This window comes from Carlito syrichta, unplaced genomic scaffold (assembly GCF_000164805.1).
Source record: "Carlito syrichta isolate Samal-C Ts95f unplaced genomic scaffold, Tarsius_syrichta-2.0.1 Scaffold313881, whole genome shotgun sequence".
NCBI lineage: Eukaryota > Metazoa > Chordata > Mammalia > Primates > Tarsiidae > Carlito > Carlito syrichta.
Window position 1 is genome coordinate 672,478 of NW_007257977.1, and position 20,050 is coordinate 692,527.

At 37.5% G+C, this 20,050-nt stretch overlaps 1 protein-coding gene across 1 annotated transcript in view; it reads right to left on the bottom strand.

Moving 5' to 3' along the window:
• Positions 1–2,488: 2,488 nt before the first annotated feature.
• Positions 2,489–20,050, bottom strand: part of A1CF (APOBEC1 complementation factor) — a 46,922-nt gene continuing 29,360 nt past the window's right edge. The window contains exons 6-11 of the mRNA XM_008070653.2: positions 17,785–17,882; positions 13,188–13,461; positions 11,039–11,220; positions 7,615–7,751; positions 6,709–6,851; positions 2,489–2,720 (exon numbers count right to left, since the gene is read on the bottom strand). Coding sequence (XP_008068844.1) covers positions 2,569–2,720; positions 6,709–6,851; positions 7,615–7,751; positions 11,039–11,220; positions 13,188–13,461; positions 17,785–17,882 — 986 coding nt within the window. The 3' untranslated portion in view covers positions 2,489–2,568. The remainder of the gene's footprint in view (positions 2,721–6,708; positions 6,852–7,614; positions 7,752–11,038; positions 11,221–13,187; positions 13,462–17,784; positions 17,883–20,050) is intronic.

The window sequence follows — 20,050 nt, forward strand, 5'->3', positions numbered from 1 at the left end:
TAAGAATTTCTTTAGGGAAAAAATTGTTTCTATTTTTTCATTTTTAGTTAGTTTGAAGTCTACATGAATTATATTCAAATTCAAACTGTGAGATGAATAGGTGTAAAAATATGACTTGGCTATTTGTTTTAACTTAGCCTTTTTTTTTTTTTTTCATTTTTCTCTTTGGTAAAAGTGAAATAAAAAGGAAAAAAATTAAGGGATATAGTGGAAATACAAGACATAGCAATTCTCAAACTTACTGTACATTGAAATCACCCAGGGATCATTAAAAAATACTGATGCCAGGCTCCCACTCCAAGACACTGATGTAAGTGATATGAGGTGTGATGTTGGCATTAGCAGTTTTAGAAACTCTCCAGGTGTTTCTAATGTGCAGCCAAGTTTGGGAGCTACTGTTCTAGGGAATATGAGAAGATAAACATAAATCAGAAAGCACAGGGCCTTTCAAAGTTTCAGGTGTAGCTTTGAAGCCTTTGATATATGTTTGAAGTTAATAGAACTGAGAGGTTACAAGGACTTTTGTGATTGAAATTTACCTGATTTTTGATTGGAAATCTGGCCTGATCTCAGATCACAAAATTCCATTAAAGAGTTGACAAAATTTTCCATGCCTTTGTGTTTATGTTTTCCCTTGAGTTCTGTAGAATTTTATAAGAGCCAAGAGATTTTTTAAAATGGAAATTCTAGTACTGTAGGTCTTGGACTGCTAATGAGACTGCAATAGCTGCAGTAGGAATTTTGTGCTGGACTTTGATTCCTTCTGTTTTGAACAAAGCAATTATTTACAAATTTTGCAAGAAAGTAGTGCCTTCTCTTCATCTCTATTCTGAGATCTTGTAGCCCACCTGCCCACACTTACCCCATATCAGATATTCCTGGAGAAGAGCCCAAGAGTTTAGGACTTTGGTGAATAATACCCTTGCTGATTATCTGAAAAAACAGTTTCTAATTGGCAGTGATGGATGTAAGGTTTTCTTGTGACAGCCTTAAGACAAAAGGACTCAGGCATGGCAAAGCTGCTTGATACTTTTTTTTTATTTTTTGAGTCAGAGTCTCACTCTGTTGCCCAGGCTGGAGTGCAATGGCACTCTCACAGCCACTGCAGCCTTGACCTGCTGGGCTCAGGCAATCCTTCCTCCTCAGCTTTTCAAGTAGCTGGAACCACAGGCATGCACCACCATGCCTGGCTGATTTTTTGAATTATTATAGAGACAAGGTCTCACCATGTTGCTCAGGCTGGTCTTGGACTCCTGAGCTCAGGTAATCCCCTCGCCTCTGCCTCCCAAAATGCTGGCATTACAGGCATGAGTCACCACGCCTGGCTGATACTTGTTGAAAGATAAAGGAAGGGAAGATTTATTGGTAGATTTAATAGAAGTAGGCTAGATAATTCAAGGCTAAGCCTAAGTTAATATAACAGTCTCTAAATGCTGAATGGTGGTCTGGATGCTACAGTAGGGATCAAAGAAATGAATGCAGATCTTCACTTCTCTCTTTTAAATTACTTTTCAGTCAATTTGCTGAATAGGAAGAAACATCATCAATGATATTCTATAGATCTGACTTACTTTTTTGTGATTTTAGAGGTGAGCAAGATGAGTCTTGGGTGAAATAAATCAATATTGTCAAGTCAGAAATTTTAACATAAGAAAAGGTTATTTCATGTTGGTATGCTTATTGGGAACAGTAGGCCATCTTGGAAAATCTAGGTGTGGGCTATTGAGTTGAATACATAATGAGGCTTGGATTTTTTTTTTTTTTTTTAACCAGATTCACAACACATCTATCTAGAAAGTCCCCAGGGACTTCAGGGGACAGGAAGATCCTGAATCTATGACATATTGACTGGATAGAATTTTCAGACTGAAGTGAGGCTGAATCCACAAAATCTTGGGCAGTCTTTTAGGAACTCAGGCCTGCGGCTATGTTGTCCTGCACAACAGGCAATGGTGAGTGAGTTCTGAAAAGCAACCTACCTTCCTTTTGCTTCTTATTGTGTATCACAAAGCAGCTATGAGCCAGTGGTGAGACTCTGGAATTGACTAAGCTTTCCTTTGTTGCTATTGACTGCCAAGTGGGCTCAGCCCCAGCTCTCACCAGTTAAAAGAGCTCCTTCCAAGCTTGTCAGGGTTTGTAAATTTGCCCCCAGGATACTCGAAACATTGGAAGAACAGCTCTTGGGGGCCAGTGGTTCTCCAGCTTTCTGTTAAACAAAAACCTCATTAACATTCAGTTTCTTTTTTTGTTGTTGTTTGAGACAAGTTCTTGCTATGCTGCCCAGGCTGGTCTCAAACTCTTGGGCTCAAGTGATTCTTCCCCCATAGCCTTTCAAAATGCTGAGATTACAGGAGTAAGCCACCATGCCTTCACTACCATTCAGTTTCATGTTGGGATAATGTTCTTGTTTCACAATTCTACAATTAGTATAAGCTATACAGTCTCAGGAAAGGCATTGCTTTAGGAAAGATACTACTTATGATCATTAGGGGACTGAGTTAGAGGTTTATTTCTTCTTTATAGAGTTTTCTGTGTATTAGTCTTAAATAATAATAAAAAAAGATATCTTCAGAAGGCTCCATATCCATCCCCTCGGGCAGTCACTGCAAAAGTGGGGTACACCTCATAGGTTGTGTATGCTGCTAAGTCTTGTCCCAGGGTGACCGCTTGCTTGAGCTGGGCTGCAGACACAGGTACAGTTGCATTAGGGACGGCATATCCTGGAGGAGGAGACAGAGGAAACATCATGAAGGGGGTTCAGATTTGTTCCCTTTTGGTTTATTGTCTTTGTTTAGGATAAGAGCATTTGATGGATTGCTTAAAGCTAAAAGTTAATATGTACGTTTTAAAAGGTGCTCTTGGTGGACACAATATGTGGTCTCTGAGATTTGAAATGGCACTGGAAGAGTCCTAGGACAAAGTTCTAGGAAGTTGTGTCAATCACCTGGGTCAGAATCACTTCACACTTAAATTAGATTAGAGATGCTGGGGATAGGGTCCAAGAAACAGAAACTTAACAGGATATTTAGTTGATTAAAGTTTGTATTTAAAACTTCTCCAGAGGGCCTCAGAATTCATAAATGAGGCAAGGTGATCAAGGGGTTGGCAGGGCATGGTGTGTGTGTGTGTGTGTGTGTGTGTGTGTGTGTGTGTGTGTATGGTGGATCTGGGGGACTGGTTCTATGGCAACCCCACACCTGCCTAAATGAAACTTTGTATTTTAAATTTTTATTTATTCTTTTTTTAATATATATTTTATTTTAAAACTGTGGGGTACAATTAGGATTAGATATACCAGTAGACATCGTACAGGTAAAGTTTGGGCCTCCCTTTGGTCCCCACTTTGCCTGGTTTGAAATCAGTTACCCTTATTGATGTTGTGTTCCTCCTCCCCAACCCTGGCAGTGTCCTGCTACTGCCAATCCCTTTCTTATAGTATTATAGTAAATATTCAGGGTACACTTATGGGTAAGAATATGTGGTACTCTGTTTTTTGTTTCTGTGTTAGATCACTGAGTATGATAGTTTCTAAATTCATCCAAGTTGCTGCGAAGGTCATATGTTTGTCCTTTATGGCTGTGTAATATTCCATCGTGTATATGTACCACATTTTAAAAATCCAATCCAGTTTCAATGGGCAGCATGGTTTGTTCCATGTTTTTGCTACAATAAACATGTGTGTACAGGAATCTTTTTGGTAGAATGCTTTGAGTTCCTCATATATTCCCTGTAGGGGGATTACTGGGTCATATGGAAGGTCAGTTTCTAGTTCTTTTGGAAATTGCCAGACTGCCATTGCCTTTACTCAAGAAGGATGTGTACATACTGGGTAGACCAGTAGGAGAAATACTGTCGTTTAAGTGTGTTTCTACAATATACCTTAAAAGCAAATGCCTAACCTGTCCATATTTAGAACTAAGCTTGAATGGCAAAAGTACCTTCTTCTTACTCTCCCCCAATGAAGCCTGTGCTTGGTATATTCAGAGGCCTTGATGATGGTTCTCCTCCTCAGAGAACCAAAGGGTTTGAGTGGTAAGAAAATCATCTACATACTTTCATCTCAGTATTGTGTGTTTAGTTGATGAGCATATATTCACTTTTGAAAAAGTATAATTGCTACTACATAAAGCAATATTTCTTTGTTAATATTTTAGACTAAACTGTAGTATTTCTGAGATGATCCCAAAATTGTAAAAGATAACAAGAAAAAGGGAGATACACACTTAAGCAGTGAATGGGGGCCTGATTTTTTTTTTTAAAGTCCATTTGGTTTCTGTGCAGCAGAAGTCTGCTCAACCCCAGACACACTGATTTTTTTCTGGTGGCTTCTCAGGAAGTGGTGGCAGGAAGCTAGTTGGATTATTTTTTTAAAAAAATTGAATCCACTTCTTGGCTCATTCACGTTGGTCAGTAATGCTGACTAATGCACTAGTGAAGTTTGGTACATTTTCCAAGGATATGAGAAATGTGTTAACGATTACTTTCATAATTTTGGAAACAGTACTTCTAAAGTAAGAAAGCAATATAACTGGGTGAGTGTGAATGTGCATGTGTGCGTGTGTTTGTAGTATAGATTTCACCTTTAGGGATTTTTGAATTTTCCTTTTTCAATTTGGCCAATTTGTTAAGTGCAAGGATATTTGTGTTTCAAACACATTCTTCCCTTGGAGACTATTGTTCTTTGCTTGACTCCACAGCAAAGTTATAAGAGAGGCTCTCAAATTCTTAGACATTCCCAAGATGACTCTTATGCCCTAAATATTTTTAACTTCTCACAGGAGCAAGTAGAAATACGAATAAGATAAAACATTCTCGAGTAAAAGCAAATCCTTTCCAGTTTGAAAGCAAACTTTAAAATTCTCCTGAGAGAGGCTCATTCTTTTCTTTTCTTTTTTTTATTGTAAAGATGTGGGGCACAATTCAGGGTTAGGTATACAAACATTGATTATGAGGCTCATTATTTTATAGGACATTAGTTAGGTGTCTTTGGGGGCAGCTTTCTGCCAGAGAAAGGGTAGACTTTCTCTAAGAACTGAGAAGCTCTGGCATAAGATCCAAGGAAATGGACATACAAACACCCTGTTATGCAAAAAGCAAGCACAGGGGTGCTGGCCCCAACTGCCCGGGGAGGACCTAGATCTCTGCAGTGTCAGCTGTTGCCTTGGCAACCTCCTGGGATGCACTGCACAAGTCTCCAAGTTCCGTCAGAGAAACAAAGCTAGAATTGGGGTCACATTCATGTGCAAAGCATGATTAGTTTTAGCCTCACTTTGCCAGAATGGAGGATATAGTTACAATTTTTGAGGGAGGAAAAAAAAGAGAGCAAGCCCTAGGTTTTGTGGCTGTGAAGAATATAGATATTCTCACACCTACTCATGACCAATAAATGAACTCATCAGGTGATAGGAATGCTTCTACGTATAGTTAGAACTCTCTAATTTGGGATTAAGAGGCACACGCTGACACAGTGAGAAGTCAGAAGGACAAATTTCTTCAATAGAAATAAGCTTTTATTACTAAAAAAAGAGTAGAGTTCGTTATTCAAACTAACTGTTGAGAATAAATTTTCTAAAGAAGTTTCTTTCCTAGTCCCCTTTAATTTTGAAAGGATTCTGGCTGAGTGCAGTGGCTCAAGTCTATAATCTCAGCACTTTGAGAGGCTGAGGCCAAAACCACTGCTTGAGCCCAGGAGTTTGAGACCAGCCTAGGCAACACAGCAAGACCTTGTCTCCACAAAAAAATAAATAAAAAAACCTTAGTCAGGTGTGATGGTGTGTGCCTGTAGTCCCAGCTACTCAGGAGGCTGAGGCGGAAGGATCTCCTGAGCCCAGGAAATGGAGGCTGCAGTGAACCGTGATCATGCCACTGCACTTCAGCCTGAGTGAGACTAAGACTCTGACTCAAAAAAAAAAAAAGAATGTTAATTTCTAAAGGATTCATTTTTAAATTATTAGCATTTGCTAATGGTAAAAAATAAATGAGGAAAAATCTTTTAAATATGACCCCTGAAAACACTGTTGATACACAGATGGGTTTATTTTAAGCAATCAGCATATATACCCCAGACCAAAATTGCAGAGCAGGTAAATAGAGCCCTAATTAGTCACATAATAAAATGATCTCTGTCTTTCTCACTCAAAATTTTTGACTTGAAATAATTTAGGGCAAATGTGATCTGCACATCTCTTTGAAAAATCAAGTTAGTTTATGCAGATTGAAGACCGGAATTGGGAGGGAGCTCAAAGATGACTTAAAAGCTAATTGATGTTGCCCAAATTACTTAATCTTTCTAGCACTCTGTATAATGGGCATTCTGATAGAGTCTAACTCTTAGCGGTGTCATTAGCATTACTGAGATAACAAAGCTTGCTGAGCATTTAGGTGAGTGCCTAGCACACAGCAAGAGCTCAAATAAACATCATCGATAGATAGTCGCAAACTCTTTCATTAAAAGTAAAAACCAAAGCAAACCAGACTCAGGTGAACTCATTCAAGATCATGTAGTGGCTTCAAGCTGCTGCCCAGGTCGATTTTCTGGCTTCATGCTTTAATAGATTACTTAATTGGCAACCACTTTTTGGTCCTCAGATGGTGCAAGTCAAATTTATTGTAGGTGGGGTTTACAAACATTTCTATGAGTCCATGGTACCAAAAGTGTTTCCCAAACACTTTCTGCAGGGTGCCAGTTTTGGCACAATTTTTTCTTACCTGGAAAAGCAGCAGCGGCGGCAGCAGCGGTGGCGGCATCCCCTCCATCAGTGGGGATGCCTAGGGTCTGCAGGGTGTACTCGGCGGCGTATGTCTTTGCTTCATCCACATAGGCACTCAGCTTTGGAGGCGTGAAAGGGTGGCTGGAAAGCACAGGGTGGGCATTTTAAAACTGGTGCTACTGAGTCAGGTGATGACCACATATGTATCTAACCCTGACTAGTACCCTACATGTTTAAAAATAAAATAAAATAATAAACTGTAGATCTTTATCCATCCAAAGGAAAAATTTAAAAAAAAGAAAATCTAAGGCACTGGATGATGGGATTTTGGGTGGGCATTTTTCATTCTCCTTGCGCTTAAAACTTCTGAATATAGAATACATGTAGGGATATTTGTGAACTGACCTAACACATAGGTCAGTTGTTGTAACTTGTTACATGGGTTTGCTAAGGCACACATGAAAAACGGTAGTTCCTAAAATATATAGAAATATAGTTTTGAGATAAAATTCAGGAGGTGATATTCACTAACAGAGAAGTCATATCTTTGGTCCAAAATTTAAATGATGGGGCATGGTGCTATTATATCTAAAAATGACAATTTTATATGGTGCAACCTAAGCACTACATGAAAAGAATGGGCTATAGTTTTCATCTCCCAACTTTTCCACTGGTTGATGATACTACACAGTCTTCATTGTTTATCTGAAATTTTGGGGCTTTTAGATGCCAGTCTCAGAGCTGGCACATCCTAACTATATATCTCGTATTTGCATTTAATGACAAATGAACAGGGAGTAGACTTGAGTGCTTATCTTGTTGAGATAGTGACTAAATATACTTAATTTACAAACGTATCCTACCCTAAAATCAAAATGATTAGGAATTTGGAGAAGTTACGCACATTGCAGGATTCTGGCTGGCCAGAGCAGGAATGGTTATTTTGTATAAGAATAGTTGTCTTTGGTCTTGTCCAATGGCAGAGTGCAGCTGGTACACTGGCTGTCCCCAGTTATTTTTCTGACAAATCTCTTCTAATATCTACAAGAGTTAAAAAAAAGTGATTTCCCCTTCAAATGTCACATTTGCATTATTTCCCTAGTGTTCAGGTTTTTAAACTCTACTCTTCAGAGTTTAAGCAAATATGAGAAGATATAAAATGCCTCATGGTTTAATGACTCATAAAATTTAGAATGAACTCAATTTGAACTCCATTTAAAATGCTATGTCTTTTAGTTCATAAAAATCATTTTCACATCATTTACTCTAATGTTTTTAATTTAGTCCATTAGCTATAACTTTTTACCAAGAGCTTAATTTTATGATTTGTTTAGTATATTTATCCTATATTTTTAAAATGGACACTCCAACACTGTGGATATATTTACTTATTATTACCTCAATCTCTTTGTTTATAATGAATTAGAGAAGAAAATACAAGAATATATTCTTACTTCATGTCATTTGCCATAGGATTTTAATCTCGTATTTTCAATAAAAACAGAGTTAAAAGTTTAATGAGTTAGTATTTATTGATAAGCATGCATAGATGGGGGTTGACAGTTTTTTCTTTTGAATTGGAGTCTTACTCTGTCACCTAGGCTGGAGTGCAGTGGCACGCTCATGGCCACTGCAGCCTCGACCTGCTGGGCTCAGGCAATCCTTCTACCTCAGCCTTCCAAGTAGCTGGAATTACAGGCGTGCGCCACCATGCCTGGTTAATTTTTTTGATTTATTGTAGAGATGAGGTCTCTCCATGTTGCCCAGGCTAGGTCTCGAGCCCCTGGACTCAGGCAATACTCTCGTCTCAGTCTCCCAAAGTGCTGGGATTACAGGCTTGAGCCATAGTTTTTTCTTTGTTTGTTTGTTTTAAATTTGTCTGGTAAGACACCACTTCTGGCTATTTTTGTAACAATCTGCTTTTTAGCATCCTCTTGCATTTTTTTTTTCCTTTTGTAATTACTCCAGGCTGAATCTTTTCTAAAGACTCATATTTTCTTCTTCCTGAAGCCATTTTTGGTGGCCCAGAGATACTGATGTTCTTTTAAGTCAGCAGATTCAGTATACTGTGCACAACAGGGCACACGGCTGAGAAAATCATTGTGAGACAGAACAATGCCCCAGTACTACATCTCTGGAGTTTCTTATCTCATTTGTTCTAACACTAACCCAGTTGCAGTAGCATGACATTTTCCAGTTTATTAATTTGTTAATTGCTCCTAATTTCTTTGTTAACTTTCTCTCTCTCTCTTTTCTTTCATGTCCGTGTATGTGTGTGTGCGCGCGCGCGTGTATGTGTATATGTGTGTGTGTGTCAGGGTCTTACTCTGTTGCTCAGGCTGGAGTGCAGTGGCATGATCACAGTTTACCTCATCCTCTACCTCCTGGGCTCAGGTGATCCTCACACCTCAGCCTCCCAAGTAGCTAGGACTACAGACATGTGCCACCATGCCCAGCTAATTTTTTGGTTTTTTGTAGATCAGGATCCCTCCATGTTGCTCAGGCTGGTCTTGAACTTTTGGGCTCAAGCAATCCTTCTGCTTTAGCCTCCCAAGGTGCCAGGATTATAAGCATGAGATATGGTACCTGGCCAACCTTTTCTTTTGAATACTCTCATTTCATAGCATCTCTTGTCATCTACAAAGCATTTCCTACAGTTCTGGGCAGTAATTTATAAGCTTTTGCTGGCAGATATTGTGCCTGTTCATGCCAGGTGAGCAAACACAGGCTAAGGGGGCACCACTTCTCACTGCTGACTTTGCAAGATCATACTCTTTGTTCTGCATTTCTGGCTAGAAGTTTATAACACTACTTTGAGTTTGTTAAGGCTCCATCTATGCTGGTTTGGGAATGGCATGGTCTTTAATTTTTAGCCATGGTTGTAGAAATTCAGAGAAAAATTAAAGAGCTTTCATTAGTTGATAGATATCGTTACTCACATATTCATGTCTGACCTGAGTTTCATGTAAAAAGAAGAGATGTCAGACTACAGCAGCACTTAGAACTGTTAAACAGAATTTGTGATGATTGTTATTTTTTCAGTTTAAAAAAAAGATTTATAGATATTTGAGTACTTTAACTAGATTCTTTATTTTGGGTTTTAACCCAAGGGAGATTAGTTTTTTTTTTTGTATTTCCTGAGCAAGCTTTATCACATCCCTTACCAGATTTTATTATAAATATCTGTTTATGTGTCAGTATTCCCTCACTGGACTGCCTTGCAATTTTTTATGATAAAGATTTTGTTATATTCACTTTTACATCTCTAGTACTTAAGACAATACACGATGTATAAGGGAAACCAAATGATTTTTTTTTTTTTTTAACAAACACATGATTGCACTTTGATAGGCATGCTTTTTTTAAAAAAATTGCCTGGATAAGGTTAGCAAAAACCTTAGATTAAGAATTTTTTTTGGTAAGAGAAAGCCATTAATACCACCAAAAAAATTAAAAACAATACCCACGATGAGCTTTTAGAAAACCAAGTTTTCTTCTTCATTGGACTCCTAAGGGTTATTTTCATAAATCTGGGGCTTATACCTTTGGAATGGGAGTAGTGACTTTTCCATCAGGATACACACACTATAACCCTGATTATTCAGCCAAAGTGTATTTTAGAGAGATCAGCACTCCCACAGGGAATAGTTTAAGGGTTAACATAGATCCTCTTTTATTTTTAACCCTAGCATTCAGTTTCCATACTGGAACAACTTTTATAACTTTTAATTTTCCAATAATAAAAATCACAGACTCATGCAGAAACATGGAAACTTAGAATTGTCAAATGCAAGCAATAAAGATTCGCCATAATGCCACTGCCCAAATATGACCGTTGCAGAAGACTTACTTTGATATGACTGATGACACCTCCTAAAGATTTACCTAGATATCATGATGGAGTTTTCTCTTAGACATTGTGTTTCCAAGAAAAGATGTCCTAAATGGTCTATTCTGGGTTCCCTGTTGTAAATACTCTTCATTTGGCAATCAAGCTGGTTCACATGTGATGGGCATTTATTCTGAGGCGAGGTCTTCGCCTCTTTTTATTTTCATTTAAGGTATTGGTTGATAATTCTTAATAGCGCTTGGGTTCTTTGCATTCAGTGGAAGATTATTTAAGGTTTTAAGCTTTATGATTAAAAAAATGAAAGCGCCTATAATGCTGAGCATTCCTTCAAAGTACACTGTCTTGACTGAACACTTTATCTATTACAAGAAAAAAGCCCAATAGCTTAAGTAGGCATCAAGTCAAATTGTTTGATGAAAGGTAAATGGGGATCACTGGCCCAACTTAAAGAAATTATCCCTGGAATAACATTACCTACCTGGGGGGCAAGTTTGATTCCTTGGGGTTTTAAAGTGACTGGATTCATTGGGACGAGATCCATCCCAGGTAAAATGTCATAGAGTTTGTCTTCTCTCTTATCTCCTTTCACCTGGTATCCACGACCCAGGCCTGTGTATGCCAGATAGCCACGTCCGCCCAGTCCTCTCACTCCCGCAGCCCCTACAGGTACATTCATGTAAATTTCTAGGAATGTAAGAAGGCGTTAAACTGAATCAAACCACCAGAAAATCACCCTGAATCTTACTGTAATGGAAAAGTTAGCCCAAGTCACATTGATTATTGCCCTGAAGATAGTAAGATACTCTAGGATTCTCATGTAATGAAACTCAACAAAAAGTTCAACATTGGTCTCTCTCCCTCTCTTTCTCTCTCTTTCAAGAGTCATGTGGGGAAGTAAGACATACCATCACAGCTATTTGTTGATAAGTATGTTAGCAATTAAAAATTTTGGCACAGAGAGAAATTTTGCAATTTCTGTCTTCAGTTAACCTTTTGTTTACATTTTCTGTAGACTAATAAAGGCTGGGAATGTGTTTATGAAACATTCCAATGTAATATAACCATTGGTATTGAAATCAGTCTTGCATAGAGACTGTCACTGATCAGTAACTCAGAAATGAATTCTAGCTTCATCAGTTTTCCAATTCACAATGACTTATTGGAAAACGAACATTTAGAAAACATGCTTTAGAATTCACCATCCTCTTTCATGTTCTGTCAATGTGAGGCTTAAATTTCCATTGAGTTTCATGCATAGATTCCTTTTAATTTTTGTTTTGCCATGTTGCTACTTTGATTTCCTATTGTGGCATAAAAAGATGAGAAATTAAATTGATTATCTTTCATCCATGAATATGATTCATTGATTCCTTTCTTGTTATACGACAGGCATTTTTTCCTCTTAGAGTGGAGTTTTTTTTTTTTTCTACATCACAACTGGTTGACAACTTGTATTTAATGTGCAGGTTGGTTAATGATGTGATTTTTACATTACAAATGCATACTGTTTCAAAGACATAATATATCATCATATGGACATGTTATCTTAAAGGAAATCTTAATGATTTCTTTTGCATTACAATTTTTGGGGGTATTATTATATTATGAGTACAGAATTTTAAGGCTGTTGAAGACTAGACCTCCTAGAATGGTCAATTAATCGTGTAAAACATAGTAAGATAACTATTTTTACAGCAATTTGGATGTGCCCTTTTGCTTCTAAGTCAAACCCAGCAATAGATTTACATACAGAGCTTGCTTGTTAAATTGCTTTGGTGTCATATTTGAAAGCTAGAATTGGGATTCTACTGGCATTAGGCACATCCTAGAAAAACCAGTCTGAAGGAGCCCAAAAGGCAGAGACAAACTAGTTTCTTAGAAATAAAAAATGCTTTCCTTATTTTCTAGATTGCTTTAAATAACTGACCTTGGAAAACGTCTTGAACATTTAAAATTCTTGCAGGATTCAAACATTAAACATTTATTATCTGGCAGTAAAATTGAATTTTTGCTATTTGAGATTTATCTTGTTCCCCATGTACTAAATAAATAAATTGATCTTTTTACTCGTTTGGTTTTTCAATAGGTTTAACATATATTTCTTGGGGGAAGTCAGATAAGAATGTCTCATGTCTCTTAGACAATTTTTATAATAAATTGTGATTTATATGTAAGGATGATGCTACTGAGTTACCATCAAGTACACATGTGCCTTGAATTGTTTTTGCATTTGAAGTAATTGGTTTCCATTGAATCATACTGCTCTCTCCTGGAAGTGTTGTAATGAGTCATAGACGACTGCAAGATGGTAGTCTACTGATATGAAAGAAGCTAACAATTGTGGAAGAGGGTTCTAGTTTGTGCAAATTTTATGGGCTCATGTAAGGATCTAATTTGTGCACTAAACCCATGTGCACTATGAGTTGACCAAATTTTTTTCAATAACCAGTTGTCATGTGAAAAAGATTCCTATGAAAGGAAAACTGTTGATATAGTATCTTGATTTTTAATAAACCATTTTTCTGTGCTTTTCTCTCAGCAGTCCCATCCAATTTGCCTAAGGCTATTGCAGTTCAAGTCATTTGAAATCTTAGGGTTCATCTAAGGCAAGAGCTGACTGGTGTTACCTCTAACAGAGGGGGCTCGGATGACGGCCCTATTGCTGAGGTGTCCTTTCGTGGCTGGGAAATGAAGACTGGGAATTGCTGCATAGGCCTGGGGGGCATAGAAGACAGGCGCTCCAAGGTAGGTTGTGGTGGGATCATAAACATGGCCCAAAGAGTAGGTGTAGTCTCCTTGCAGCATGGTGCCCCTTCCACCTGTGCCTCGGGTGTACCTAACATAACTATCTTTGTCCACTGGTTTGGCTAGAGTCACTTCAATGGGGGAACCATCCAGCACCTGTTGAAGAGAGCAAGAAAAAAGCAGCATGAGATAATAGGGAGACAACTGAGTATGACTGAGTTCTAATAACCTGTTTCTTTCTAGGTGTCAGACTAATTGCTGTATATTTGCTGACTTTTTCAATTTGTATCTTGTCCCTCTATAGGTTTGTGTTTGTATGTCAGTTGAATTTTCTTTTTGGTTTTGTTGATAAGTTGTTGTACAAGATGCCAACAGGTTTGACAGTGACATACTGGCCACTGGCATATTGGCTATACATTTATAATCTGGATATATCACTGAGGCAGAAAGTTCTGGAATTTTTAAGTTATGTAATATATAGGTTTTAAAGTACATGGCAAAGAATTATATGATTACAGAAGTTTTAGGTTCATTATGGATGGAATTTAATCTCCACTACATAGCACAGTAAGATGAAGGTGAAAGGAAACCAACAAAGAGATCTTATCAATTACTAGCACTTTGGCATGGGCAACTCAATCAGGTCTTTTCAGCTGACAACCAATGAAATGTTTACTCTTTAGATCAGTTACAAAAGTAAGTTTTCACCAGAGAAGAAGACAGGTATAAGCACAGCCCTACCCAAGGATAAGAAATCTGTGAGCCTATCACATTGTTTCCTACGGATAGTTCCTTGTGAAGTAACCCTTTGATCAGTTAAACAGTTGGGAACTGATAAACAGGGATGGTGGGGAATGGGGAGTAGGGAAGGGGAGGGGAGAAATGTTGAGGTTTCTCAAAATCATACACCACTTAAAACTTGTCTTCAAGAATTATTAGAGTAGATCTTCTCTGACACAAATTTTTGAGATCATGAACAGCTCCCAGATGTTCACGATCACGGCTGAGTGTAGATCTACACGTGTAGCTAATTTCTCAGTATTGCTTGCCTACACAAGAAAGAAAGGATGGCTCTCAACAAATTCTTGATAGTTTGATATATTTCTTATCAAAGGAACAAAATGTCAGAAAGCATTTGTGTGAGAACGCATTTGTGGTTTTTTTATATAAGAATATGATGAGCCTCTGTTATAAAGAAAGAAGATAATACAAAGTGTTTCTGCAAACATTCCTGTTCACAGCAGTTGAGTGAGCACTCTTACCCTCCAATTTAATCAGGACCTCATTGGTTCCTGGATTATTGAAGTCTGCTAGACAAAGCTTGTGCTTCATGGTCATCTTAACCATTTTGGTCAGCCTCTGGGGCAATTTGTCCCTAGTGTCTTGTATTTACCTTGCTTTATAGTAGCAGGAGCCAGTGTCAAATGAGTAAAATAGAACACACTGGGATATAGACTGAATCCGGCTGATAGTCAACAATCTTAAATTGGTATTGGTGTAATTAGAAAAAATAGACTTGGAATATTGAAAATATAGGTGGTCTTGGATATAAGATTCTTTGTCTTCAGTCCTGCTTTGAGGAAGATGAGAAACCCAAATAGGCCTCTGCTGATAGGTACTTGTATATCAAGAGATGTCTTGAATAGAATGATCCTTTATTGCAGAGTCAGATTTCTTATTGTAAAAGATTTTGTTCTGCATTCCTCTGCTCCATCCAAGAGCATTTTAAAATCAATATTGTATTTTAGTTATTTGGTTTAGATATTTAAAGAGCTAGCACAATATCTTATTAACCCAAGTCTAACAAAATATATTTCACTTCACATAATTTCAATAATATTTGCAGAATAAATGAATAGTCATGTCCAAAGCTGTTTGTCACATTTCTCTACAACTAGGCTTCCCCTCCTGTCTACCCCTCTTGTCTTCCCCTAATTGTCTACCATACTGAAAACTTCTGATGACTTGTTCTGTTTCACTCCTATCTCCATTCACTTTCTGGGTACTTTGAATTCTTCCCCCATAGTTCTATGTGGAGCTCTCTCCTACATTCCATTCCCACCTTAATTCAAGCCCTCATTTTGTACCATTTTGGTGACTGTAATAGCTTTATAACCAGTTTCCATTACATCTTTCTCTCGCCTCTATAAAAAGTGAATTCTTACTAGTTTAATTTCCCTAAATTGTAAATGGGATCATTACTCTACGCACAAAAAAACTTCTAAGTCTCACCTTGTTCAATAAATTAGATATAAATATCTATATATATTAAAAAGTCTTCATTGGTCCTAGGAAATTTTACTTTTAATTTTTTTCATACTGTATTAGAGTAAAATATAACATTAAATATATATTTAGCTATATATATAAGCATTGCTATAAAAATATCTAACTGTAAAAGTTGGGAATAATTGGAATAGTTTCCATTATAATTATCCCACTGTAATTATTTAGCATTTAATTTATGATTGGTCGTTTCTTGTCTGCAATTATAATGTATACTCAGAAATGTTTTAAATAGAGAAAATCTAACTTACCAAATAGTTTTTAAAGTAATAACATTTTTTATGATACTAAATGTAATAATCAATGGAGATGAAATAATGTTTACTTCATAGAAATGAATTTAAATATGTACTAGTTTTTGTTTTGCAGTTTTCTTTTAGTAGTTCAGACTCAGTAGTTTTTTCCTTCCTATTTAAACATTTTTAAGTTTGAATAGGTCCCCGAGGAGCTCATATGCCAGAGGCCCCATGTGTCTGAAGAACCCAGGGTGAGAGATTCTCCCTTTGCCCTCCATTTCTACTCCCCACTGACTTTGGCCTGCTCTATGCTCTGGGAAGCCATTGCACATGGCGTCCTCTGTAGGGTTCTTAAATCTTCTGGATTATGATTGGATTTTGTCAATAGGGAACACTGGTAGGAGACTGGAAAAAGAGACAGCAGTGAGTTTGAGGCATTTAGTCTTCTGGCTCCCTCTTTGAGAGGTTACCTTGGGTTGGCTGTGTCCCTTAATAAGATCACTTCTTCTCTAAGAGAGTCCTGTTCTACACAACCCTCTTTCCTTTCAGGATTTCTATCAATTTTCCAGCCCTTTGTCCCTTTGACTCCAGAAATGCTGTGATCCCCAGGTTCCTGCACTCTCTTTTGATTTCTCTACTCCTAGCTCATGCATTTGTAATTAATTCCTTTGCCATCTGTTTTCTATTGAGAATCTGACTGATGCAAGACCCAACAGACAAAACAGCCCATGTGCATATGTTCCAACCAAATTTCTCTGCACTTTACCACCCCCCAATTTTGTCTTCTTGTTATTATTTTTGAGTTGGGGGTCTCAATCTGATGGCCGGTTGAAGTACAGCGGCATGATCATAGCTCACCACATCCTCGACCTCCTGGGCTCAGGCAATCCTTCTGCATCAGTCTCCTGAGTAGTTGGGACTACAGGTGTGCCATCATGCCCAGCTAATTTTTTGAGTTTTTGTAGAGATAGGGTCTTGCTATGTTGCTCAGGCTGGTCTAAAATCCTTGGCTCAGGCAGTTATCCTGCTTTGATCTCCCAAAGTGCTGGGATTACAGGCCTGAGTCACTGTGACCAACCCCCAATGTTATATTGTTTTTTCCAAATTCTGTGTCCCTAAGACTGCCTCTCCTTTCCATGTTTTGTCTTTTGAAATTATATCAAATTTTTATGGCTTCTCATACAGATTATCTTTTCATATCAGTTAAGATTATCTGATTCCTTATAATCTATTTCTTCCACTGATCTTTCTTATCACTTTTATGTCTTTTTATGATACTTACCAGCCTGTATTTTGCATTGGTGTTGGTATACTTGTCTTATTTCTCCGACAGACTTTTAGCTCTTTGACATGCATCTTTGGTTTGATTCTTTCTGTATCCCAGACATTATTGGCATGATAAGTGGTCTGTGGAAGGTTTTTTAATGTCTATTGGCTTGATATGTAAATATTATATTGGCTTCTGCAGACAAATCAGTAGTAAGGACATAGAAGCTAGTTTTTCCCCCAGACTCTACACTTGGCAAGGTGAGAGATTCTAAGCATTCCAGGTAGATCAAATTCTGAAGGCATAATAACAGCCTTGTTAACATCTCTTCTGATCATCATTCTCTAAAATACTGTACCACAATGGTGATAATTTCTTTGCAGTAATGAGAGAAAATTAGAATTGGGTAAATTGAAACAATCTACTCCAGTCTCTTCTTTCTAAGGAAATGGATGACTAGTAATTTGTTCAAATAAGAAAAATTGAGAGGTACAGTTGGACATATTAGGCACATCTTCATTCTCCATTTTCTATCACTTCTCTTTTGTGCATCGTAAATGGACTAAGGCATGTATATCAGAGAAGAAGAAAGCTGGAATGAGATAGACTTGCAGAATTGCTCTTTTGAATAGAGTGTCCACACCAAAATGGGATGTAATCTGTACATATTTTTTCTTTGTCCTATATTACCTTCCCATTTAAAGCTTTCATAGCTTCAACTGCATCTTCTCGGTTACTGAAGTGCACAAAAGCATAGTCTCGAATTTTCTTCACCCTCTCCACAGCACCTGTAAATAGAGTGAAAGTAGCCCCATTAGCCAACTTGAGATAGTACAGAAAATTTTATATTTTATCACTTAGATTCCAAAAATATTTGATTTTTTTTAAGATCCAATATTTTAGTAAGGATCTCATCAAGAATTTTTTTTAACTTTTAATTTTAAAGATGTGGGGTACCATTCAGGGTCAGGTATACACATATTCATTATGCAGGTACCCTTGTTGATGATGTGTGCCCCCCTCCCCTGGCAGTTTCCCACTACTGCCAAATCCCTTTCTTGTAATAGTATGATAATTGTCCACTTATGAGTGAGAATATATGGTACTCTGTTCTTTGTTTCTGTGATAGGTCACTGAGTAAAAGAATATTTTATATGTCCAGGCTTAAAATTCTACACATTTAAGAAAAGATTTTGTTTGTAATTTTTAAGTAGCATTTGTATCTGTAATTATAATTATTTATAGATTTGTGTTTTCCACTTCCTAGATTATAAGGTCTTTAAAATTAGGAACATCATCTTACTCTGCATCTTATATAATGTAAAGGATAGTACCTTCTGCATGGTAAAGTATTTTGTTGAATGGAGTTAAACTCAATTCTTGGTCATCTTCTTGATAAACATTTAGGTGATTACTTTTCTAAGTTTTATATTTTTCCCCCAGAAAACTTTATCTCTTTTGTCTTATATATTATAATTTAGAGTTAGGAGGAACTTTAGCAATGACTTACTCTAAAATTTCTTTAATTGTAAACTTTTGATGAAATCCAGCATCACTTCTTGATAAAAACCCTCAAATACCTAGGCATAGAAAGAACATACCTCAAAACAGTAAGCACTGTCTACAAAAAACCCACAGCCAGCATATTGCTAAATGGACAGAAACTGGAAACATTTATCCTGAAAACTGGAACAAGATAAGGCTGGCCACTCCTACCCCTCTTGTTCAACATAGTGTTGAAAGTCCTAGCTAAAGCAATTAGACAAGAGACGGAAATCAGGGGTTCCAAATAGGAAAAGAGGAAGTTAAGTTATCTCTCTTTGCTGATGATATGATCCTATACCTTGAAAACCCAAGAGAATCTGTCAAAAATTTGCTTTCACTGATAAAGGACTTTGCCAAAGTCTTGGGGTACAAAATAAATGTGCAAAAGACAGTTGCATTCTTATATACCAACAACAAGGAGGCAGAAAACCAAATAAAAAGCACAATCCCATTCACAATAGACACACACACACACACACACACACACACACACACACACACACAGAAATACTTCGGCATCTTCCTAACCAGAGAAGTGAAAGACCTTTACAATGAAAACTACAAAACACCACTCAGAGAAATCCAAGAAGACACAAACAAATGGAAAAATATTCCATGCTCATGGATGGAAAGAATCAACATCGTTAAGATGTCCATTCTACCTAAGGCAATCTACAGATTCAACCCAATACCCATTAAATTGCCAACATCATTCTTTTCAGACCTGGAAATGACAATACAGGAGTTCATATGACACACAAATGACCACGAATAGCCAAAACAATCCTTAGCAAAAGAATCAAAGTGGGAGGTATCAGGCTACAATAATCAACACAGCCTGGTATTGATACAAGAATAGGCATATGGACCGATAGAACAGGATAGAGATTCTGGAAACCAAACCTCAATTTCTCAACCAATTCATCTTCGACAAAGCCTCCGTTAACAACCAGTGGGATGAGGAAAACCTATTCAGTAAGTGGTGCTTGGAAAACTGGCTGACCACATTCAGAAGATTGAAACAGGACCCCTACCTATCACTATACACAAAAATCAACTCTAAGTGAATCAAAGACCTAAACATAAAACCTCAAACTATAAGAATCTTAGAAAACGCAAGAGACATCCTTATGGAAATTGGAACTGGCAACCAATTCCTGATCAAAACCCCAAGTACCCAAGTCATAAGAGATAAGATAGACAAGTGGGATTTTTTTTTTTTTTTTTTTTGAGTTGGAGTCTCACTCAGTGGCCCAGACTTGTCGGGAGCCGCAATCACTAGTAAAAGTAAGGTAAGAGGGACCTGAAAACAGGAAAAACGCTGGCTGGGAGCAAGGCCCCAGTCAAATGAGGCCATGACGGAGGCAAAGCCCCATGGATCCTGTTGACGGACCTTCCCTCACTTTGAAGG